Raw genomic sequence first — 25899 nt, forward strand, 5'->3', positions numbered from 1 at the left:
GCGAAAAAATTTTAAAAAAAAGGGCCAGAAGTACATTACAGTAACGAAGTTAAATTGTAGCAGTTGTTGATCTTTTGTAAAACCAAAAAAATCGGGAAATATTTCATTGTTTTAATTCTCGGTCTTTCCTTAAAAAAATAGTTTAAATGTAACATAAAACTAAAAAAGATACTATAGTTCATGTATCTAGCAGAGAGCCTACAGGAGTAACCTTCTAAACTATCACGTGAAAATAATTTAATATGAATTTTTCATTACTTAAAAAGTATTTATAGGAAGGCATAAAAAATATTAATTTGTTAGTCTTTACATTTTATTTGAATGCATACGTTAGTAGTACCCGTTTTTAACATTATAAATTTTTATTGTTTACTTAAAAATGTCTTTTATAATCCTGGTGATAACTTACTCAAAAGCTTTTTAAAAAAACATTTTAATGGTATGTATGAAAATTTTTTGGGAATCCCGATCTTTTAAAAGTATATTTCCTTAAAATGGAGGGAAAAGGGACTTTAAAAAAGTTCCTTGGGGATGGATGGGGCATGCCTTTTGGCCCCCCATGGGGGCCCTAAAATTTTTTTCCCCCGGGTTTGGGGTTTTTACACCCCTTTCGTCCCCATTTAGCCCGCCATCGCAGCCCCTTGTACAGGTTGACCACGTGTTCCATTCTGACCAACCACCGTCAATGTTGCTGACAAGAGCGACATCTATAAAACATGAACTTCAATTATCTACATGGTTTATTGATTGCACACAAAAGCAATACATTTCAAGAATAATAACATTTTTCTGTCTCATTCTTTTTGCTTGTATCGAATCTATCAATTAGTAGGTTTCCATTATGGAAACAATTTGAAATGTTTATTTTTTTAATGTTCAATGTCATTTTGAAAGAACTAGAAGTAAGCAAAAAATATCTGAAAGCTTACCAATTGATTAAGAAACGCAAGATTTAATCATATAAATTGCTTACCTAAGAAAGCCAGGATACACATTTTAAAGACATGGTTTTTGAGGATCGAACAGTTTAACGATGTAAGGAAAGTTTTTTTAAAAGAACGATAGGGAATGTAGCCAGATATTTGCAAAATCCTACGGATGGGAAACCAAAGTTAGCAGTGTAAGACTTGGATGATAACGGCAATAGGGTGCTTGTGTACTTAGCAGTTACCTGTACGGTACCTAGAGCTGATTTAATAAGACCGACCGCCAAGCGGTGACCACGCTTGACTTCATCATTTTTTTAAAGTCAAATATATCGGTCGTAAATAATGCATTTTACTGTTGTGTCACACGTGTAAAATTTTGACCTGCCGCCATAACATCATGTAGGTCAAGGTCACCTATGAGTCATAGTGAAACAGTTTGATTTTCTTTAAGACTTTGTCCTAAAAAAAGTTGTGTTCCAGTATGAAGATTAACAATTTCTAAGTTAAAGCTAAATATATTGAAATTCAATAATTAGACCTTCATAGTCACTGATGAATTATGTTCAATGTCATGGTAGTCTACTCCACAGGACTGTTGTGACAAACCATTTTTAAAGCACAAAGTTATAGCAAAATATCAAGCTAAATTCAAAATTTTGATCTCAAGTTATATCCAAATACATTTATAGCAAAATTCAATAATTTTACCTTTCATCGTCATTGATGATTAAAGGTCAAGTCCTGTTTGGTCTACTTGAATGTCTTGTGCAAAAGGGTTGTAATGTCCAAGTACAAAGACAATCCATTAAGAAATAAAAAAAAATACGACCAATGTTAAAATTTCCATATGGTCACAAGTATGGACAACATGACTTTAGCCAAAGCTTGCATTTTTTTCTTTGTAAAGGAAGCTAACAATAATATACAATAACATACACAGATCTGTGTAAATAACAATGTCTCTTTAATATAAATTAGAACATTTACTAGATGCATGTAACTAACTTGAAGAAAATGCTAAGAAAATATTTATTATGTCCAGGACAGACGTAGGAGCATTGTTCATTATTTGACAACATTGACTGTTTACATAGCATTTAGAAAATATCTTGTATTCTGGCTTTTATTTTGATGGTTTTTAATTATGATGGATTTTTCAATGATAATGTCAATAGTAAGGTTTTATACTGCCGCGCAAAATGAAAGAGAGGTCTGAAACATTAAAGTTAGAGTAAATAAATTGCTCAAGCCTATACTATGGGAAAAATAAACAAAAGCATTCAGTGATACTGTATTTTATTCATTGTTCATACTTTACAAAAAATAGAGGGTTTTAAATAAATACACACTATATACACAAGAATTTTTATCTAAAAGAATAGACATAGTATAAAATGAAATAAACAAAGAAAAAAATATCAGCTGAAATTTGGTTTATAAAATTTGGTTAACAAAGATGGAAAGATGGTTTGTGATACAGTAAAGAACCAGTTTGTCAATATCTAATATGATTCAACATTAATTAATGCAGGTATTTTTATACTTGACTTACAATTTACCTGACTTACAAGTAGTAAATGATTTGGTAAGACCCCTATAACAAGTTGTATAAATGACAAGGTCTAAAGAGGCAGAAATTGTGTGTGATCTAGAGGGATTATTTTGCTCATAATGACAATTCAATGACAAAACATAGCCCAGACATTTCTTCATCATATATTTATAAAACAACATAGACCAACTATAAGTCTAGCAACTGTTGTTAGGATTAAAATAAGTCAGTTTATGTTCTGGTATAGTTAAAAAAGATTCCACCTCTTTCAGACATACATTGTAAACAGGTACACTTAGTGTAGACTGATACATTGTAAACAGGTTCACTTAGTGTAGATTGTTTACATTGTAAACAGGTTCACTTAGTGTAGACTGTTTACATTGTAAACAAAGTTGATTAAAGCATTATGTCCCAAAGTTAGTCTGGTGTTTTAAATAATAGAGAATTTGAGCTATATTTAATAACAAACATATTTAAGAGGCACACTATCATGACTATGATATGCTTAGAAGCCATTTATTTAATATATGTAATAAGAAGAAAAACTTGCACAATCTCAAGTGATTTATGAATGTATTTCTTTTTATTTCAGACATGAACACCCATTTTTTTTATCTTAACATGTTTCAACATTATAATATTGTTATTTGCTATTCACTATTGAAGTTTTGGTTAACTTTGGGACAAGCTGCTTTAGTTTAACCATACATATAATGTCCCTTTAGGACTACAACAAATATGTTCAACTTACAGCAGATATACTGACCTTATTATATAACAATAATATCATCAAGGCATATACACATAACAACATCACACTTAATCCTATATATATATATATTGCACATATAATTAAACACAAAAAAGAAATCTTGTTATATCCAGTAGACTAAATTTATTTGTCCTACTACACTCAAAATATTTGTCGTATATAAAATACAATAAAAAACAATCAAAGATAGCTTCATAAATGTAAATTAAGCTATTTATATAAAAGATTAGAATAGAATTAAACCTGGTGACATAAATCAGAATTCAATACAAACATAAAAAGGACCTGCTAAGGACCTTATTAGTCATGTGACCTTAAAAAGTGACCTAAGTCATGAACATGTGAAATCTTGCCTATCTGTCAAAGCATTACTTTGAGGTCCATTAAAATTTATAAATGTATAATTCCTTCAAATCAGCATGTGAAATGTTACACCATAGCTTGAATTAATAACAGCAGTCATTTATACTATTTCAATTGTGTTATTTTCAGACTAAGAATATCATAAATGGTTTGAAGTGCAAAGAATTTTACTACATGTACTTAACATTTTATGTTCTATTAGATTTTATATTTATTGTTAGCCTTCATCCTGGTGCAACCATGAAAGTGACTTTACCACCAGTACAAAGCCAGGTCATTGTACATATCAGTGCAGTCTGACCAGGCTCTATATAGTTGGCTAACTAGGTGCTGGTTTTTGTAGTTTACACTCCGGTTCATGGAAGTAAGCCACTTTAAAAATTCACCAAAGCACAGTTCAGCCACTGCATCATTCCTGGGCAGGCTGTCAAGCTGTTTACCAGTACTAGATGCCTCACTTTCCCAAGGAACTTCTATTTATTTCTGTAAATGCCAGAGCAGACGTTAAGCGCAAATGACAGTAGAGGGGATTTCATTATCAATCACAATGAAATTGACCTAGATTGTCTGGGAATCCAACCAAGGTCGCCCAATTAACAGTCCAGTGTTCAACCTATTGAGCAAACCAGCCAGTACTTGATGGTTCACTTCCTTAAAACTTTTTATTTTTTCAACTTTATATTCTCAAAATTACCAAATAAAGAAACTCAGCACGTTAAATGGTAAATAGAATTCATTCATCATTAATCAAAATACCTTTGATGTAAAAACAATCAAAGTAAAATAATTATTTATATATTAACAAATTAGTATCTAGTAAAAATGCACACAAGACCATGCTTTGTTTTGGGTACACAGAGAGTAAATATAACCTCCAAATGATTGATCATTTCTCAGAATACTTTTTCAACTAAGTCAAAATGACTTAGGTGTAAAAACATATCTGAGAGCTGTGTCTAAGTTCAATAAAAATAATTTGAATACCAGTCCACAAATGCAGCGATGTTATTGGTTGCATGGATAATAAATTTTGCCAATGTACAGAGAAAAGCTGACTGAATCTTGGAAAAGCCGACTGGTTTTCAATTTGTTTTTTATAGAATTTAGTCCTTATATACCCAAATATATATCTTTTATTAAACAAAAATTAAAATATATAAAAGTACTACAACAAAAGAGAGTGTGTGTGCATGTGTCTGTGTGCTCATATCTGAATCACAAACAATTATATAGTTTACAAGATCACAAAATGTACTTACAAAAGTCAAAAGTACAATTAGGTGTTTGGCTTTGTTACAGATATACATATCTATAAGTGACTCATTCCAACATAAAATAGAAAAAAAATGAACACAAAAATAATGGAAAATGAAAAACTGAAACAAATGTAAGGAATCATGTAGCTTATACAACAACTGTCACCTTTACCCTATCTTTTATCAATATCACATTACTCTCAATATTTTGTTTCTCAAAAATGTGTTGCCTCAAGCAAATGTTAGTCATCTTTAATACTTAATCTCTGCTTTACCCTACAGTTTAATCAATAAAATACTGACATATTTGATTACTTATAAGTCACAATGTTGGGATGCTGTCTTTTTTACAATTTAAGGTTGGATTTATAGAAATAATCCTTCTTTTTTAAAATAAAAAAAAAATCTTTTTTTGAGAGATAAAAGAAAGTACAGAATGTTTAAAAAAAGGTATATGGTTTTCATGCAGTGTTTAATCCATGCTACATCAAAAGGTTTCCGATGTGCTGTTTGATTTACAAGGTATAGACATACTTGCCAAGGAATAAAGCAGAGATGTTTGCAAAAGTCGATAAATAACATTAAATATCATAAAAGGGTTACATTTGCAATTTAGAGCGGAAGTATTCAGCAAGAAAAGTATCAGTGAATTATGTAACCATAGCAACAAGGTGACATGATCTATAAGCTACAGTCTAGCGTGGATATGTATGAGATGAAATGACATGTGACTGAGACATGGATTAAAAAGAAATTGTACTGGCACTAGTCCATCTTTCTGACAGGAATGGCATATCGTGGTTCAAGCTGCATCGGACACACAAATTCTCTTGACTACTTGGCACGATATTCACGTGCACGACTGTGTCAGATCCGTACAGTCATTTATTATGCTCATATGTTTTTATGTATTAAAATTCACAAAGTCTTCATTACTAGTCGATTTTTTTTTTCCAATCCTTTTTTCATAGTTTTTTTTTTTTATATTTTTGTCTAATACTAAAAATAACATGACTCAGTGGTGACATTTTCATGTCACTATAACCAACAGGAGTCATTTCACACTTATATATAGCACAATGTTTTATACAAAAAAGTTTTCTCTCTAAAAAAAAACACAATAATATCACATCTTATTTTAATGCGAAAATTTTCCCTACATCTTGAATGTTTTTTATCCTACAGTTATCCACATGTTCCTATTTTCATCCATACCCACATTTCTGACAAACTAAAAATATCCCAAGCGTTCTACATTTACAATACCCTCTAAACAATCTTCGTCTATGTTTGCAATAACGTCTAAGAACACGATCTATGGGTGAATGCGTGTCAATTTCACTTTTAAGCTCACCTGAACCGTAACACTGTCCACCATCGAAACAAAATCGTGCCTGAGTTTTTATGTGTTTAGACTGAATCATTGTTTGACTGGGCACTTTAGCCATGCACATAAATCTAAATCTCTCTTCAAAGAAGCCTCCCTTTGTATGGTTTGTAGCAACCCAGGGGGTCCATGGAGTCATTTGGTTTAACACTATCAAAAAGGGGAAATAATAATTACAATAACTGTTGCATATAAAGATCAAATGTTTAAATGATAATTGATTTTATAATGAATGATTAGTGAAAACAATCAAATAAAATTTAGATTCTGATCTATTAATTTCTCTTGTCATAAAATGTCATTTATATTATATAATAGCAAAATTATAAGAATATTATTACTGCTTGGCAGGTAATCACTGATTTACCCTCTTTTGTAAGTCCTTATCTAATTGTCTTACTTTTTAAGATTAAAATGATTTTTACATGATAACTTTTTATTTCTGATTAAACATTTAGATTATTTCCAAAAGAATATTTTAAGACAAAGTTTGGCAATGATTTATCAAGTAAGATATAAGTGGACGTACTTTCACAAAGTTGAGTATTGCACATTCGCCATTCTTGAGTATTACCGACACATGGTATAGACTCTACAGGAGGTTGTGGTTCTATACAAGTTCTCCTTCGTCTTTGTATTCCGCCATTACAATTAGCCGAACACTCGGACCACTCGGCCCATGACGTCCAATTACCTTTCACAGGTGGCACTGTAAATAATATGATCAGTTATTTAAGCTATGTTTGGTATAAGATGAAATAAGATGATCACAGTTTTCAGATAGAATTTATATTATGTTGTTATGATGGTTCAGAGTATTCACAGCTCTATACTCACTTTTCCAGACCATTACTTCAAGCAAAATCCCATCTTAATGCAATGGTTAGAATCCTCTGTCTGTAGCTTACAAATATCAGTGTCAAACAGTTTAAATGTTGGACATGTTGAGAATAGATGTTTTTTTACGTTACAGTATCACTCCTCTACATCTGAATAGCACAACAAAATTACTCACAATATCTAAAACAAGAGTAGTATGTCATAAATTTCAATAAAATAAAAAGTACAAAGACTTAACTCACATGGACATGGCGGGTGACCTTGACAGTAATCATCTTCAAAACTTGTTCCCACACAAGGTCGTCCACCAAATCTAGGTGGTGGGTTACTACAGTAACGATGCCTAGATCTGGTTGCCGTGGAACCACAAGTTTGAGTACATGCTGACCAGGATGTCCAGTCAGTCCACTGACCATGTGCTGAAATATATCATATACTAAAATTACTTTACTGTACCTCCATATACAATGTATACCTAAATATCACATTATTGTCAAGTTCATAAAGGTATAACAAATTAACTGTATATAAACCTTAGAATCATTTAAAATATATCTTATAATAATCAAAGCCTTACCTGTACAGTTTGTGACCTCTACACTGGCCCCGTTACATGGCTGACCACCATAGTAAGGTTTTGGATTATCACATGACCTTGACCTACATTTACAATCACCAGTTGTTCCATCACCACCAACCTGGGAACAATTCTCCCATTTTGACCAATCTGACCAACCTCCATTCACTGAAATCCAACATTGTTGTTTACAAACATGGAAAAATGATAAGTTTTATTCTCTTTATAATTATGACCAGAATACTGCAGGATCTGAAGTCAGAGTTTGAAAAGGTTCATTCATGACTTTTTTTCATAAAAATAAAAAACTATACCAAGTTTCATACAGAGGCCTTTCTTCTTAAGAACCCTTTCCTGTTATTCTTTGCAGTATTGCAAAACGTTATGAATATTGTATACCCAGGTACTTCAAATGTTTCTTGGCCATTGGTTTATGCTAAGAAAAACTGAAGAAAAACAAAAACATATAAAACATACCAGCATGGGGTATAAATGGACATCCAGCCATACTCTGTGACCAGTAATGGACCTCGGGTTGTCCAGAGGGCGCTGTTGTACACTCTCCTATGCTGTCATCCCATCCACAATATGGGTCATTGGCATTTATACATACACTGAAATATTAATATATTATGACTATGTTATTAAAATGAATAATGGAAAATACTAAAAATACATTTACATAAAAATACATAATGAAGGTACATTACATATGATGGTGAAAATACAGTTTCAAGTCTAAATCTACAATGTCATTCGAACTTGTTTTTTTATTGGTAAATTTTACTATGAAATTATGGACTAATATATACATTAATTTCAGGTGTAACTCAAAACTAAGTAACCATAAATAAGTAATTTAAAAAAAAAAAATAAGTGCAGAGCAGCAGTTTCTGTACACTGCACTTCTTATCAATAAAATCTATCATTCTATGATGTTTCAAGTCCATAGCTTTTATACTTGAGGAAAAATGACCAGGACAAAAATAAAGTAAGAAAAGCAACAAAGGGCAATAACTCAAAAATAAGAAATGCTGAGTATCAGTTCTTATGCACTGCACTTCTTTTTAATGAAATCTATCATCCTATGAAGTTTCAAGTCCATAATTTTTATACTTTCAGAGAAATGGCCTGGACAAAAATTAAGTATGAAAATAAACAAAGGGCAATAACTCAAAAAGTAAGAAATGCAGAGTACCAGTTCTTGTGCACTGCACTTCTTCTTAATGAGACCTATCATCCTATGAAGTTTCAAGTCCATGGCTTATATACATTAGGAGAAATGGCCCGGCCAAAATAAAGTATGAAAATTAACAAAGGGCAATAACTCAAAAATTAGGAAGTGCAGAGTACTGGTTCTTGTGCACTGCATTTCTTTTTAATGAGATCTATCATCCTATGAAGTTTCAAGTCCATGGCTTTTTTAGTTGAAGAGAAATGGCCCGGACAAAATTAAAGTATGAAAATTAACAAAGGGCTTTAACTCAAAAAATAAGAACTGCAGAGTACCGGTCCTTGTGCACTGCACTTCGGGTTATTGAAAGAAGCATGCATACCAAGTTTGAAGTCAATCAGACTTATAGTGACTGAGTTATGCTCCGGACAAGCTTTAGCGTACGCCGACGACGACGCCGACACAGACGCCGCCGCCGACACCGCCGACAAAAGTAACCCCTATATGTCACCTTTTCAAGGCGACACAAATATGTCACCTTTTCAAGGCGACACAAAAATAAAGTAGTGAAAATGAAACTTGTATTAAGACTTAATTAGCAAACATACTTACTCGCTATTTTTAAATCTTGAACATCTATGTACAGGAACTTTTATTACATTATGTTGTGTTGATATATAGATTGCCATCTGAAATCACACATTTATAACATTACATTCCTCCATTAATTTGTATATGTATTTCTAAATAATTTAACAAATATTGTTTATTCCTGACTGAAAATAATCATAAACTCCCCCAACTTTAGACTTGAAAAAAAGAAAAGAATCAAAATAAGAGGAAAATGGAGAAATACAACACATCAACACCAGAGCTGGTTGTGGTTATTATTTTCTACTGGTTTCTGTTCGATCAAACCTTCATCAGGATGAAAAAAGGAAATTGTCAAAAGGAAAGCCAATTTAATACATAATTAATTGTTTTTATAAATTGTTTTTCAGTTTATTTATAGACGTTTTTTTGCAATTAAAATCTATTTTATTTTTGACAGTGTGAACTTACTAAAACATTTCTGTTGACAGTTTAAACTTACTTCATCAGTTGAGATTCTCATTTCCTTCACAGGTTTATGATCTCCATTTGGAACTATTTTAATCTCTTCGACAAGACACGTTGTATTTTCACTTGACGACAATAATGTTGTCAGTTTACGTATCTTGCCGTCTGCTGTAGCCACAAATACCACTCTATACATACCCTGCTTCCCTCTAACATTGTCTACTACTACATGTGTCCATCTGTATTATAATAAAGACAATAAAATGTTAATATATATACATCATCAATATATTATTATCAGATATTAGATAATATACCAGTATGACAACTATTGTCTATAATAAATGGTTGACTGGTTAGATGATCTACAGGGAGCGTCCGTGGCCGAGTGGTAAAGATTGTTGACTTCAAATCACTTGCCCCTCACCGCTGTGGGTTCGAATCCCGACAGGGACTTTGGATTCTTTCATGTGAGGAAGCTATCCTGCTAGCTTACGTAACGTCGGTGGTTCTACTCAGGTGCCCGTTGCTGCCTGAAATATGCACGGAAGGGCACCTGAGGTCTTCCTCCACCAGTAAAGCTGGAACGTCGCAATATGACCTATACTGTGTCGATGTGACGTAAAACCCAAAACAAACAAAACAAACAAAAGATGATCTACAAATTTAACAAATTTCAGTCCAGTAGTGAATGGCAGTCATCAAACTGGTGATCAAGAATTTTATTTATCAAATAACTGTCCACTATTTTGCATGAATCCCTTGGGAGAGGCACTGAAGGACAATAAATTGATTTAAACCTTTTTTTCAGTTTAATCAGTTCAATTGTTTGAAAAAAATACAATGCCCAAGTTTACAGTCTTACATACATTCCATAGTATGTTATCTAGTTCACTGTATTATTTACAGACAAGTTGTAAAGTTGTGTAACATCATGCCTTTAATTGAAACTGTGATAATATAAACCTGTAAACTTACTGTACATAATTCATATTCAGAGAAACATAACATTAAACATACAACTGTATATGAAAAAAATAAATACTTGCAATACATCAAATTTTGTGACAAAAAGATACAATATGTTTTGTAACAATAGATCTTACCTCTCATTATCAGCATGAACTAAAGGTATCGTAGTTTCTGGTTGTACAGCCTCATCCATAAACTGATATTTGGACTCAGTCATTGGTTTGTCATTAGACCGTTTAGTATGATCCCTCTTCTCCGGACACTAAATCATTATGGATAAAAACATAAATCAGTTAAACAAAGGGATTGCTATCTATTTTAGTGAAATAAGGGATTTGCTTGCTATTTCATTAAAACAAAGGGATTTGCTTCTGTTTTCAGTAACACAAATGTATTCCTTTCTATAAAACAAAAAGGATCACCTCTATTTCAGTAAAACAAAGGGATTGCTTCTATTTCAGTGAAACAAATGGATTGCTTGCTATTTCAATGAAACAAAGGAAATGCTTTCTTCTTCAATAAGACAAAGTGATCACTCGCTATTTCAATGAAACAAAGGGAATGCTTTCTTCTTCAATAAAGGGAATGCTTTCTTCTTCAATAAAACAAAGTGATCACTTGATATTTCAATGAAACAAAAGGGAATGCTTTCTTCTTCAATAAAACAAAGTGATCACTTGCTATTTCAATGAAACAAAGGGAATGCTTTCTTCTTCAATAAAGGGAATGCTTTCTTCTTCAATAAAACAAAGTGATCAATCGCTATTTCAATGAAACAAAGGGAATGCTTTCTTCTTTAATAAAGGGAATGCTTTCTTCTTCAATAAAACAAAGTGATCACTTGATATTTCAATGAAACAAAAGGGAATGCTTTCTTCTTCAATAAAACAAAGTGATCACTTGCTATTTCAATAAAACAAAAGGGAATGATTTCTTCTACAATAAAACAAACTGATCACTTGCTATTTCAATGAAACAAAAGGGAATGCTTTCTTCTTCAATAAAACAAAGTGATCACTTGCTATTTCAATGAAACAAAGGGAATGCTTTCTTCTTCAATAAAACAAAGTGATCACTTGCTATTTCAATGAAACAAAGGGAATGCTTTCTTCTTCAATAAAACAAAGGGATCACATTCTATTTCAATGAAACAAAGGTATTGCTTTCTTCTTCAAAAAAAACAAAGTGATCACTTGCTATTTCAATGAAACAAAAGGGAATGCTTTCTTCTTCAAGAAAACAAAGTGATCACTTGCTATTTCAATGAAACAAAAGGGAATGCTTTCTTCTTCAATAAAACAAAGTGATCACTTGCTATTTCAATGAAACAAAGGGAATGCTTTCTTCTTCAAGAAAACAAAGTGATCACTTGCTATTTCAATGAAACAAAAGGGAAAGCTTTCTTCTTCAAGAAAACAAAGTGATCACTTGCTATTTCAATGAAACAAAAGGGAATGCTTTCTTCTTCAAGAAAACAAAGTGATCACTTGCTATTTCAGTAAATCAAAAGTATTGCTTGCTTTTATGTGAAACAAAGGGATCACTTGCTATTTCAGTAAAACAAAGGAATTGCTTTCTGATTAAGTGAAACAAAGTGACCACTTGCTACTATTTCAGTGAAACAAAAGAATTGCTTTATCTTTCAGTGAAACAGAGAGATCACTTGTTAATTTTTTTTAAATAAAGAAATTGCTTTGCATTTCAGTGCTTAAAAGGAGTGTTAGAATTAATCATCTTAATTCAAATTATGTTTCTATACCTCCATATCTTTTTTGGCTTCCATTACTTCATGACATAAAATCATACATTAAAATCAAAGGAGTTTTATTAGCATAAAAAATTCAACTGAAATGAGTTAGGCCCCTACCTATTTGTTGACCATATACTTTTAAACAATGTATCCCAGTTTGAATGCTTGAAAATATTACCATCCAGGCTTTTGCCAAAACAGTTATTAAAATAATGTATACACTAACCTGTGTAAGAGGTTTTTGACCATTTTCAGGTTGTTCATGGCGCTCCCACGCAGAACGAGGACTTTCCTGATACTTGAACGGACCAGCGAATGACTTATCTAATGCTAAGATATTATATACACACACTGCAGATCCAGGTATACTGTTTCTGTAATATATGATGCACTTTATTCAGAAATACTGGTATAAATATTATGTAAAGTTTGTTTTAAATACTGAATAATTGTGCATTTTACAATTACATAAGAGTAAACAATATAATAATTACCTTTTTAACAGTGGAATATTGAATAAAGAATTGTATTTTTCACTTACATTAGTGCATAGATAACAGATTTCTTGTTGTTTTTTTTGGTTTTGCTTTTATTTGTTGGGTTTTGTATCGCTGCAATACAATTTAGGTCATATGGCTACATTCAAGCTTAACTGGTGGAGAAAGACCTTGAGTGCCTTTCTGTGCATTATTTCAAACATAAACGGTCATCTGAGTAGAACCACCAACATTCCAGTTAGTGGTTTATAGTCACCTTGACCACTCGACCACGGATGCTCCTAGATCACAAAATAATTTTTTTTTTCAATTACATTGATTGTATTCATAAATACAGCATAACATAGGGATATTTAATACATTATAAATACATGAATATATTTTATCACTTACATTGGAGTATTGAATACAGCATAAATGTATTTATCGGAGCCATCGTCAAGAAGAAATGTTGCCTGTAGTTCATCGTAATAGAACGGATATTCTCCAGGAAGAGAACAATTTAATCGTGACTTGAAGAAAGTTGTCCATGTATTATCAAACATTCCTCCTTCGTCATTCTTACACAGCCTCGCCACTCTTGAATACATCCGCTGAAATTTTACACAAATATCATATTTGTTATTTAGATTTTTGACAGGTTATATGGCCCTATATAAATGGTTGTTTTCATAATCATATAACCCTAGCCGCTAGACATTTAACATTTGACCGGATCATTTTTTAACTCAAAGCAGAACACAATTTCAGTAAATTAAGGGTTAAGTTCAAAATCATTCAGAAAGCTGTGGCCAATTGGTTAAGATGTCTGCCTGTTATCCAAGGAATTGAGAGTTTAAGCTTCACTGTGTCTATAACCATGTTTGGCACCAGTACTGGTTAGTCCAAGGAAGTGTAGATGAAATGACTAAAAGCTTTCTTTATAAACATGCTTAAATTAATGTTCAAAATCTTAAACTGTAGTATAGCATTCAGTATTTTAATGCACTGAAATTAATGCAAGAATGGGAACAGGTCCCTCCCTCTACTCGTCACTACGGAAAGTTGAGAATTGTTCCGAACAAAATCAGTTTGACTTAAAAACCTAGCTAAATGATAAAAATAAATAACTGATTTAAGCATCAAATTATAAAGCTTTTTTGATTATTATTGAAATGAGACATGCCTAAGCTGCCAGCCAATGATGGCAAAATAAAACTCACTTTTCCACAGTTAATGTATTCTACAGCAACTTCCCGGAAGAAGAAGTACACAAGATCTCCTATTTCATATGAAGACACAAAATCTGGCTCTGAAATCAATGAAGGTAAATCTTATGATAAATATACGGTAAGTTTGAATGATTCTCAAAATGATGTAACTACTGATAATATTATAAAAGACTTTTACATTACTATCTCTATATCTGGCCTTGTTGTTGCTTTATCATAAATATATATAATGCTCCTTTACATTAAAAGCCCAAAACTAAATAATATGCCCCAAAGGGCAAAAAAATGCATACATTCTTCTGAAGTAAAAAAAAAACATTTTTTTTAGAGAATATTATCCCAAGGAATAACATTTTATCAATAATGACCAAATATCAATGGTTTGATCAAACATTTTCATAACTCCATGATTTCTGAGAGACAAAGTTATCACAATGTCAACATGAACTTTCTCTATATTTAACTGTAGATGTAATTCCTACATGATTCATGCAATAACGAAAGCAATCAAATTTTCTAGACGTTTGAAAAATAGTGAATATTAAATCTCAAGAAAACAAAAAAGAAAACATTTTCCTGATAAAATAGGTGTAATCTTAAAACATCATAGCACAGGAATTATTTATGTTTATCACACACCCGTGCCGATTTTGCGACTCCGTAAATATGGTATTGCACGGCCGTGCATATATTTTGACGTGACGTCATTAGCGTTATACAAACATACTGTAAAGACGCGCTAAATGTTGGCGTTATACTATAGGCGCGTCAATGAAAAATGACTCTTATTTCACTTTAAACTGTATTTATTTTTGGTATGTGATAAATAGAATATTAAATTCGTGTAAGTTCATTTCTGAATTTATTGCACTCGTATAAAATAATATTATGCTCGCCAAAGGCTCGCATTTTATTCAACTCGTGCAATAAATTCAGTATTGAACTTACACTCATTCAATATCCTCTATTTATGACATTTTCATTCCTTGTCTTTGATATACATTACCATTTAGCCATTTTGAATTTGCCTGAGCAGTTCTCAACTCATTTGAATCAGATCCTTTGCTTCTATAAATAGCAGGGTCCCTGTTTCCGGTCCCGATATGTGTGGCCCCATAAATATCCCCCTCTGTTGTGATAATTGTTGTAGAATTCTGTCCGGGGTCATTCGGGCTCACACCAACTCCTATACTAGTTTCAATGATCTTCGTTAAATTGTTTGCCTGAAATTATCGTGAAAACAGTGAAATACCATGACTTAAAGTTTGATCACACAAACTTAGGTCATAAGCTGAAATTGGAAATAGTATTATGTAAAATCTAATACAAATTTTCACCCGAGTGCAGTAACAGGTTAAACCCTTCTAAATAAAAGGAGTTAAATAGTTATTGCACGAAGGTGAGAAGTCATGCAGTATGTTTTTTCTCGGAAGTCTGAACTCATTTCAGGACTACTGTTCTAAATGAGGTATTAGTTAATATTGTATAGAAATCTCACAGGTACTGTTCTAAATGAGGTATTAGTTAATATTGTATAGAAATCTCACAATTTGGTTACTTATATACGTTGTGGTCTGGCCTCAATTGTTTTTTTATACTTCTTTGTTGAAAAAAACCCTGAACAAACTTGATGTAAGTTGATGTACAGTTTAACTCTCAGCCTTGAGTAAAACTTTATCAAAACAAAAGCCTGTAGAATTATTATATCTCTATATATGTTTGATACAAAAAGGTTAAATACAGTAATGGATGAAATGTATAATTGTATATAGACTTACTGGTCTCCATTGACAGATGGGTGAGAAAGCATTGGTCCCACAAACAAATACAGCATTGTCAAACTTGGCTGCCGCATCTGCTGCTTTCGTGTAATTGTGCAGCAGAAGAACTCGTATATAGTTATGACACGATTCCTGAAATTGTAAAGTTTTTTATATACACTTACAGGGCCTAAGAGGTCCAGGGATTTATGTCACCGACTTCAAGTTACATGACCCTCACCACTGACTTTGGATACGGACATGAGGTATATATCCAGTCAGCTTAAGGTAGGTTGGTGGTTAACTCAAGTGGGTGTAATATGTCCTTAAAGGTTATCCTATGCCAAAAGGTGACATATAAATTTTTAATTAAGCAATTCACTCAATGATACTAAATATGTATGCAAGTCAATTTTTGTGTGGTTTACTATTTTGATACACTGAAGGCTATTACAGGCATCATGGATAAAAATAAGAAGTTGCTGCCTAAAATAAAGGACCATATCTTTGGTTAACTAAAGAGCTGACTTGAGCCGTAAATAATATGAAGGGGCATTTGTGGTCCGATACTATAGTAGGAATGAAAAGTCACCATGATTATGACAATATTGGTGTGACTTAAAATTTTAACCTATGAACCTTCCTACAAGTGCATGAATGGCTTAACATGATTTTCTTGGAGTCTGAATGACTCCGGACATAAACTCTTACAATATATTGACATGAAAGTATAGACATGTAAGTATTTAAGTAATCAGGTTAAAAAAATACCTCAGACTCTCCTTTGTCCATACATGAACTAAATTCTTTCGATTTAAATTCTGCATGTTCAATAAGGTCTAGGTTATCCAGTGATAGACGGAATATACTGTTCCGTGCCCCCACCAGCAGCTGGTCATTTCCCTCATCTACTGTGAGCAGTGTAAACCCAACTAAATCCTCATGGTTAAATATTGGAGCTTCCTCAATCAGTTCTGAAATAAACAATAATTTCAAGAAATGTAACTCTTGCATACTTTTACATCAAAGATGTAGGAGTTGTTTCCCTTATATCAAAATTTGATCAATTTTTCCTACAGAATGTTACGTGCATTCTTTTCAAGTTTCTTATATAATCTTAAAATATTACAGATTTAGAACACTGATTTCTTGCAGGATCCTACAGAAATGACAAGGAAGTTTGATGCTTTCAACTTAAAAAAAAAATAAAAAAACCATCTGTCCATTCATGATTTTGTTTTGTGGACTTACTAGTATTGTTGCCCAAGTTCTATAAGTTGACAGATAAGACACCTCAATAAATAACCCCTGGTGTTAATCATTTTATAAGAGTTTTGCAAAAATATAGATTTAAATGAAACGTTGTTTACTTTACACCTCAATTATAATGTACCATAAATCATTCACAAGAAAGATTTCTCCAAGATAAACAAGAGTATTCTCAGTGCTTGATAGTGAACAAGAACAAGGATAATGTGGAATTTTTTAATTTCAAAAAGGGCAATAATTCTTTCAAAATCCATGTTAGAGTTATGGGCCTTGGACAATGACCTCTCAAAGAAGTGGTGGCAAGGCTGAGTGGTAACCATAACAGACTATTAATCTAAGAATTGTTATCAGTGTGGATTCAAACCCTGTCAGGGGCATGCTTTTGTTTCCTAGAGCACGAAACTTCTTGTTAGTTCCAGGAACAGATTTGAGAGTGAGTCTATAAGCTATAAGCTTCTTACACAATCAAACTAAAATAAATTCTATATAAAGCAAATAAGTGTGTGAAACTTCTAACTAAGACCTATTCCCTTCAGCAGTTTTGGAGATAACAACTGCCATGCAAAAACTAAACCAAAGTGGGATGCTGACTGAGTACAATAGCTCTCCCTTTACGTTGAATAGTTGAGTTAAAAACAGTAACAATAGTCCCCCTTTATCCCCCTGTATCTATGTTGTTATGTTAGTATACAAATAAATATTGCAATAGATCTTTTTGGTGTTCATTTTCTTCTAAATTGCAAAATGTAAAAAAAGACTGCACAACTGAAACCTCCAACACAAAACTATCTTTTACATTCGCCCATTTCTACAAGAGAGCAAAACTTCTAAATTTGAGCGAACATTATTCTGCAAAAAAAGGCAGTTTCAATATTCAAAGATTGATTGATCTTTCAATATACAAATACACATGTATATAGTTGATATGTGTCCTATTTAATAGCATAAACAAATTTCTTTTGAAATTGGGAAAACTATATTTTATAAGTACATTTTTAAAGTGTACGTCAAGACTGCTTTATGAACTAGACAGAGTTAATCTGCATTTTCTGCTTTTGATGTTCAAATATTTGGTCAGGTAAATATACATTCAATTTACTTATATTTTTCACCATTATGTTGAACCAATGTTGCTTATAAGTTTAAATAATGAACATCAAAATCTGTCATTCTATGCTGCAGACATAATTATCAGTACGACCCTGCGATATTGTATAAATTATTTATACCTGCACAGCTTGAGACAGGCCCTTTAAATACATTTAACGTGTTTTGTATACATAAAATCGTTTAACGCTTAGGCCTATTCAGTTAAATAAGTATTAATAAAGCTTCCGCAAATAAAACTCCAGATTTAATAAAGAATCCTTTAAAATTCTGAATGAACTACTTACGTGTGAAATACATGGTAATATTTGATCGGCTAAAAGTCTTAAAATTAATTCTATTTGCCTTAGCTTGTTAACTGTTATATCCGTACATGTAAACAAATAATTCTGTATTGAATCAAACTTAAATGCTGTTTTAAGATGTAAAAGCTGTTTTAAGACATAAAAGACCAGACTTATCATAGCCTGGGAGAACAAATATAACATTGTTAATCAATTAGCTCTGGTATAGGGACCAAGAAATGTTTGTACACGTTAACTGCTGCCCTCTTTATAAAATGTCAAGGGCAATAACTCTCTTATAATTAAATATAAAAGACATTTCTATATGGACCAGGGAGGCCATTGGCACAAGACAGCAAATATTCGTAAAGGTACACTGACAAAAAAACAACAACAACAACAAAAACACAACAGTTCAAACGTTTGATTAATCTAATGATTTAACAAATATAAAACTACCAGGTGGCCATGCCCTGAACACAAAAAAAATTTTTTATCTTCCCTTAAGGGAGATTTTTTTAACTATCTGATCATCTTCACAAAACTTTTATTTATTGAGCATTGAATGCAATACTGTTGTATCTTATACAACTAGTTAGTTAATTAATTAATTAATTAAGTTACAACAGAATTATACTTAAAGTTATAACTTATTGAGTTATGGCCCTTAGACATGAAGCACTTTGATTTGGTATTAGAGATTAATATTGTAGGTAGATGTTTTTGAAAATGAAATAAAACATTATTTTCATGACTTTTTTAAATATTTTCTATAAATTTTCAATCACTTCATAGCCTTAGTAATATTTCTGCTGATTCATAAGTAACATTACTTCAAAGCAAAAACAAGACTATTATCTAAATGATAATAATATACAAATAGTAAAAATGGGGATTTTTTTTATATCTTTTTAATGACTATTATTATTTAAATATGATAGAAATGATATCAAAAGAAACAGGTTTTAAATATTAAGACATAAAATGCTGTAGGTTAACTTTTGTATATTATATTTATGGGTTGTGTCAAGCAGAAACAACATTAAAAACATGAACTATATCCATCTACACTTTTATTTATCTATTTATTCACTTATTTTATGAAATCTGTTGTAAAATAATTTGTAATTAGATAATAAATCTTCTTTCATTTAAAGCCTTAACTATTTACCTTATTTTGCCATACTTTGAATTTTAAACAGTTCAAATTTCAGTATCAAAAAATATAGTAGTAAATTGAGCTACCAAAGTATCAACTCTATACTGGTGGGCATAGGCTTATCATTTGTTACCTAAGGTAATAAAGATAGGTTTTTTTGGTAACTCTGGTGAATACCCTGAACTACACCCCCCATGTTAGGTAACTGTGGGGAATACCCAACTAAGTCCACACTCCATCCCCTACAAAGTTGGGAACTTTGGTGAATAGCAAGTTCAGCCAACCCCTTTATGTTGGGTAACTCTACCTTTCACCCCACAATGTTAGGTAACTCTTGTGAATACCCCCTAAACCCCACAATGTTGGGTAACTCTGGTGAATACCCCCCTAGACCCCACAATGTTGGGTAACTCTTGTGAATACCCCCTAGACCCCACAATGTTAGGTAACTCTTGTGAATACCCCCCTAAACCCCACAATGTTGGGTAACTCTTGTGAATACCCCCCTAGACCCCACAATGTTAGGTAACTCTGGTGAATAACCCCTTCACCCCACAATATTAGGTAACATTGGTAAATGCAACCCCCCTTCACCCCACAATGTTAGGTAACTCTGGTGAATACCCCCTAGACCCCACAATGTAAGGTAACATTTGTAAATGCAACACCCCCCCCCCTTTACCCCACAATGTTAGCTAACTCAGGTGAATACCCCCTAGACCTCACAATGTTAATGTTAGGTAACATTGGTAATGCAACCCCCCCCCCCCCCCCCGCCCGCATTGTTGGATAACCGGTGAATACCCCCCCCTACATGCCAAAATGTTGTTAAAAACATAACTTATCATCAAAACTATGAGAAAAAGGTATGAAAATCTATAGTTCAGTCATTGACCTTGACCTTCTCGACCTGAAAACCACTCATTCATACCTAGACCTTCAATTAACAAAATGTGCCACCTGCAGTTTTTGCCTGAAATAAATGCAAGCCCTTTTGGAAAATTGTGTAATGACCTTGACAGTTAGTGTATCTTCAGTCAACTTGCCTTCTAATCCAAAACTAAATTATATAAACAAGCATTATTCACTTCTACATTAAATTATCTCTTAAGAAAAATACATGTGCCAGGTACTAGTTATATTTGAAATCACAAATTTTGCCATTAAAATCATAAACTTATAATTTATGGATAAAAATTCTGGTAAAATCTGCAAAACTTTATTAAAAATATATTCTTAAATGTTTTGCTAAATTTTACATATGGGGTTTTCTGCTATTTTTATTAATGAAATAGTTCTATGCTAGAATGGTATTGAATTAACTTATGATTCCCCTTTTATAATATCTACATCTCTTTAGTAATAAGGGAAATTTCTATTAATGTAAATAACAATTTAGTAATCATCATATTTCACATTTTCAACTTCAAAAGCACGAAATCAGTTCCCCTATTTACCATAAATTATAATCATCTAATAGATTAAATATCCATTTATTTCACCAGACATATCACTTCCCAACCCATTTCTTAACTGTAAAAAAGTGCAAGCTATTTCTCTATTTTACTTTGATATGTGAGAAAATAAACAGTGAATTTGTTTAAATGATAATAATGTTCATTTAAACACACTTGTCAATGAGTCAGATGACAGCGTGGACATTAAAGAGACATTTACATGGTGATCGATGGGGTTTAAAATCTACCAGAAATGAAACATTTTATTTTGATACTCAATTATTTTTACATTTAATGTCTTCATCTGATATATTGGTACAAAAAAAGCAACATTGAAAGTTACTACAATAGCCTGGCATGTATAATTTACCTCCACATTTTTCAACAAAAAAGGCGAGCAGAGCACATCGTTTAGTTGTACACCTGGTCTCATGAAATTTGTGTCATTAAATATCAATAAAGAAAGGAAAATATCCCAAAAAATCAGAGCAATAGGTGTGATAGGTTATTGAATCTTAAACCTCCTGAATTTGTGTAATGGATTTGTCCAACATTAGATTTGGAAAAGTCTATTGAAAGTTTAAGGGATTTCAAAACCAAGATACAAAAATTGAGAGCTTCAACAGGAAAGAGTCTAATATTAAAAAGGATAATTATTAAGGTTTTTATCTATAAATATAGTACAGGATTTATTTTGAAAATAAATAATTCATAAGTGGCAGTAGCTAAAGTGAAATATGAAATTTTCATACCATAAGATGAAAATGAATCCTCAGTATTTATAGAAAAAACTTGAATATCCTTTTATTGTATACATTTTTTTCTTTTTCTTTTTGATATTTCAATTTGAAAGACTTTTCCTAATATTTTGTGTATTGGCCAGATAATTTAAGAGATCTAGTAGAAAAATGTTGCCATCCTGCAGTAGCTTGGCAATGTCTTAAGTGAAAGTACTGAAAAAAAGTTTCACTGTGACACTGTGAAAATTTTTTTTTTTTAATTTTATCAATATTTTATTTATAAGTATATAATACAACCAGTTATTAATTCATTGAAATAACAGAATCTACTTTTGATTTTGAATGCTGAGGGTGTTTTTAAGTTACATTCCAGCAGTGCTCTTGGTAGTGGTTACCATTGTTAATGGCATAGTTTTCAAATATGGTTACTACTATGGTCTGGCAACATAATGATTGCGACCCCCCCCCATAAAGAATGCTTAAAGGCAGCACTTTACAGCAGAAACATAAGGAATAATGTCCGACATTCACAAAGCAATGAACAAATGTCACCCTGACTTATAATTCACTTTATACCATCAATCATTTATTATTCTGATAATAATTACTAATATTTCTATCCAACATAATTAAATAATGCATATTTAAGTAGCCAAAAAAGTGTGTTAATCTTTTGTTTTATACCACAGATGTAGTTTGGTGTCAGTTATTGTCCAGCACCAGATAGTGTAGGTTATTAATGAGATTATAAACATATCATGTTAACTTGATTTACATGGTCAAACTGTCCTTACATTAAATATTGATGACGCTGAACTTGTACCTGCACGGTCCTTTGTAGTGAATTAATGTAACAAGATCTGACCAGCTCATGTATGAATACATTAAAATATGTTAACTGTAGTTAACCCTTTAACCTGTTAAATTTGAGTAAAAGACCTTTTTGAGGTAAGAAGCCAAAGCAGTATTGAGTTCAGTAAATATGACAATTAATTTCAAAAGTGTATGGAATGTTGAACTTGCCTTCTATTAAGTTCATGAAAAATTTCTTAAAACTGTTCATGAACAAATCATGAATTATTGTTTGAAAGTAAACTTTCATCCATTTCTTGGACTACTTTTAACAGAATTTCAATGTCTCCTTTCAACTTTATATTCTGGAAATAAGCAATTGATATACCTAAGCTCCTAAGTTTATAAGCAAACCAAAAAGTCATAATGAACTATCTTTTCTCATTATATGTTCAAACATTAGTCTAATTTATCTCAGGTTTAATAAAGTACATTATAATAATTAATCTAATTAAAGCTAAACTTGTAGGAGATATAAGAAGATCAGTATGTTTTAAAGCTATTCCTTAAGAGCTAGAAAATACTGGTTGAGCACAATGAAGCAATAAAAATTGCTTCTCAAGCAGTACCTATAGACCTAGAAAATACTGGTACTGAACATGTAGTTGAGCATGTCACCAAAGCAATAAAAATTGCCTCTCTAGCACTGGTTGAGCACAATGAAGCAATAAAAATTGCCTCTCTAGCAGTTCTTTTAGAGCTAGAAATACCAGTTGAGCACAATAAAACAATACATATTGCCAGAGAGGTTTCTTTTTATAATTTTGGCCATCATAAATTGTTGGAAAATAACCATTCTACCTATCACAAAGTTTGTTATCACTTCACAGTAACATAGGTATCATACAAACAAAGTTAATCTTATTCAAATAACACAATTTTTATTTAAATTACTCTTTGTTCCAAAATTCTGTCTGAAATAACCAGACTGTTTATTATTTACATACATTGACTATATTTACATACTTCAAAACTTCATTTCCTTTTCTATAATGGCCACAGGAAACCCTTGGTCCAAAATCAAACAACGCTGACTTCAGTAGCACAGAACAATTTCATCCACTATGTATGTATTTAATTAGAGAAACAACTCTATGAGAGCTTGTTAAAATTCTGACCACATTTCAAATTTCCTGTAATTTTTCAACAAGTTCTTTGAAGGCTGATTAAACTAATTATTGTTTTCCTGTTGACTTTAACACAAAAACCTTTGATGTTTAATTAGCTAGTTTTTTGTTAATCAATTAGTCTGAAGTTACATTATTTTAATGCAATCTAAATTTAACTTATTTAAGTTACACAAGTTATTTATTGAAGTTTGATTACAGATATCATATGGGTGTGTTTAATTTGGGCAAGCTCTTTACCTACTGTCCCAGTTGTTCAAATATTGATATTCAGTACAAGATTATTCCTCATTATACAATTATATTGATATATATAAGTTCTTGCATATTTCTTTGAGTGTTTAAAACTCAGAAAGTTATTGCTACTGGCCTGGTCCATCACTGGTGCTATAAGTTATTATTCTAAGCCTTGTCCTTCACTGGTGATATAAGTTATTGCTGCCTAAGCCTTGTCCTTCACTGGTGATTAAGTTGTTGCTACCTAAGCCTTGTCCTTCACTGGTGATATTAGTCATTATTCTAAGCCTTGTCCTTCACTGGTGATATAAGTTATTATTCTAAGCCTTGTCCTTCACTGGTGATATAAGTTATTATTCTAAGCACTGTCCTTCACTGGTGATTAAGTTATTGCTACCTAAGCCTTGTCCTTCACTGGTGATATAAGTTATTATTCTAAGCCTTGTCTTCACTGGTGATATAAGTTATTATTCTAAGCATTGTCCTTCACTGGTGTTTAAGTTATAGCTACCTAAGCCTTGTCCTTCACTGGTGATATAAGTTATTATTCTAAGCCTTGTCCTTCACTGGTGATATAAGTTATTATTCTAAGCCTTGTCCTTCACTGGTGATTAAGTTATTGCTGCCTAAGCCTTGTCCTTCACTGGTGATATTAGTCATTATTCTAAGCCTTGTCCTTCACTGGTGATATAAGTTATTGCTGCCTAAGCCTTGTCCTTCACTGGTGATATTAGTCATTATTCTATTAGCCATGTCCTTCACTGGTGATTAAGTTATTGCTGCCTAAGCCTTGTCCTTCACTGGTGATATAAGTCATTATTCTAAGCCTTGTCCTTCACTGGTGATTAAGTTATTGCTGCCTAAGCCTTGTCCTTCACTGGTGATATTAGTCATTATTCTATTAGCCTTGTCCTTCACTGGTGATTAAGTTATTGCTGCCTAAGCCTTGTCCTTCACTGGTGATATAAGTTATTATTCTAAGCCTTGTCCTTCACTGGTGATTAAGTTATTGCTGCCTAAGCCTTGTCCTTCACTGGTGCTATATGCAAGTCATTATTGCTGCTATTTAGCTAAATCTTTGAAATGTTCATCATCATACATTTATTAGACTAATATGCAAATTATACACTTCATAAATTACGCATACCCGAGCTAGCTTTTAAAAGTGTGGCAGACTCAATTCATTATGCATAATTTATCAATATATAATCTTTAAAGCTTAATATTAATAAATTAACATCTTTAAAGATAATTTTTTAAAAACATTTCAATGCAAATTTATAATTTCTTGTCCCATTCAATGTTAACATTTACTTTACAATTTTGCAAATTGAATGAAGAAGTAAAAAGCATCATCAAACTATTGCAAATAAATGTTTAACAAACCGGAAGAGATAAGCATTTACTATCTATGCAGCCTGACCAATCCCTATATTGGTAGCTGACCAACTTACAATTTTCATCTTGATATCGCCAAATGTTGGCTAAACAAAAAAGCCAAGTTGACTGAAGGCTGTAACACTGAACTCATTAAAAGTACTGAAACATTATCACTAGATTTGGGT

At 32.0% G+C, this 25899-nt stretch overlaps 1 protein-coding gene across 3 annotated transcripts in view; it reads right to left on the reverse strand.

Annotated features, from left to right (window-relative positions):
• Positions 1-2208: 2208 nt before the first annotated feature.
• Positions 2209-25899, reverse strand: part of LOC132747113 (semaphorin-5A-like) — an 81584-nt gene continuing 57893 nt past the window's right edge. For all 3 annotated transcript variants that reach the window (XM_060736435.1, XM_060736430.1, XM_060736444.1), the window contains 14 exons: positions 16874-17076; positions 16121-16255; positions 15349-15565; positions 14334-14422; positions 13525-13724; positions 12861-13008; positions 11019-11146; positions 9947-10151; positions 9466-9542; positions 8157-8293; positions 7680-7847; positions 7345-7521; positions 6792-6971; positions 2209-6412 (listed from right to left, as the gene is read on the reverse strand). In XM_060736435.1, coding sequence (XP_060592418.1) covers positions 6081-6412; positions 6792-6971; positions 7345-7521; positions 7680-7847; positions 8157-8293; positions 9466-9542; positions 9947-10151; positions 11019-11146; positions 12861-13008; positions 13525-13724; positions 14334-14422; positions 15349-15565; positions 16121-16255; positions 16874-17076 — 2396 coding nt within the window. In that variant the 3' untranslated portion in view covers positions 2209-6080. The remainder of the gene's footprint in view (positions 6413-6791; positions 6972-7344; positions 7522-7679; positions 7848-8156; positions 8294-9465; positions 9543-9946; positions 10152-11018; positions 11147-12860; positions 13009-13524; positions 13725-14333; positions 14423-15348; positions 15566-16120; positions 16256-16873; positions 17077-25899) is intronic.

The sequence above is a fragment of the Ruditapes philippinarum genome, unplaced genomic scaffold (assembly GCF_026571515.1).
Source record: "Ruditapes philippinarum isolate M1 unplaced genomic scaffold, ASM2657151v2 ctg6732_1_1_1_1, whole genome shotgun sequence".
Lineage (NCBI taxonomy): Eukaryota > Metazoa > Mollusca > Bivalvia > Venerida > Veneridae > Ruditapes > Ruditapes philippinarum.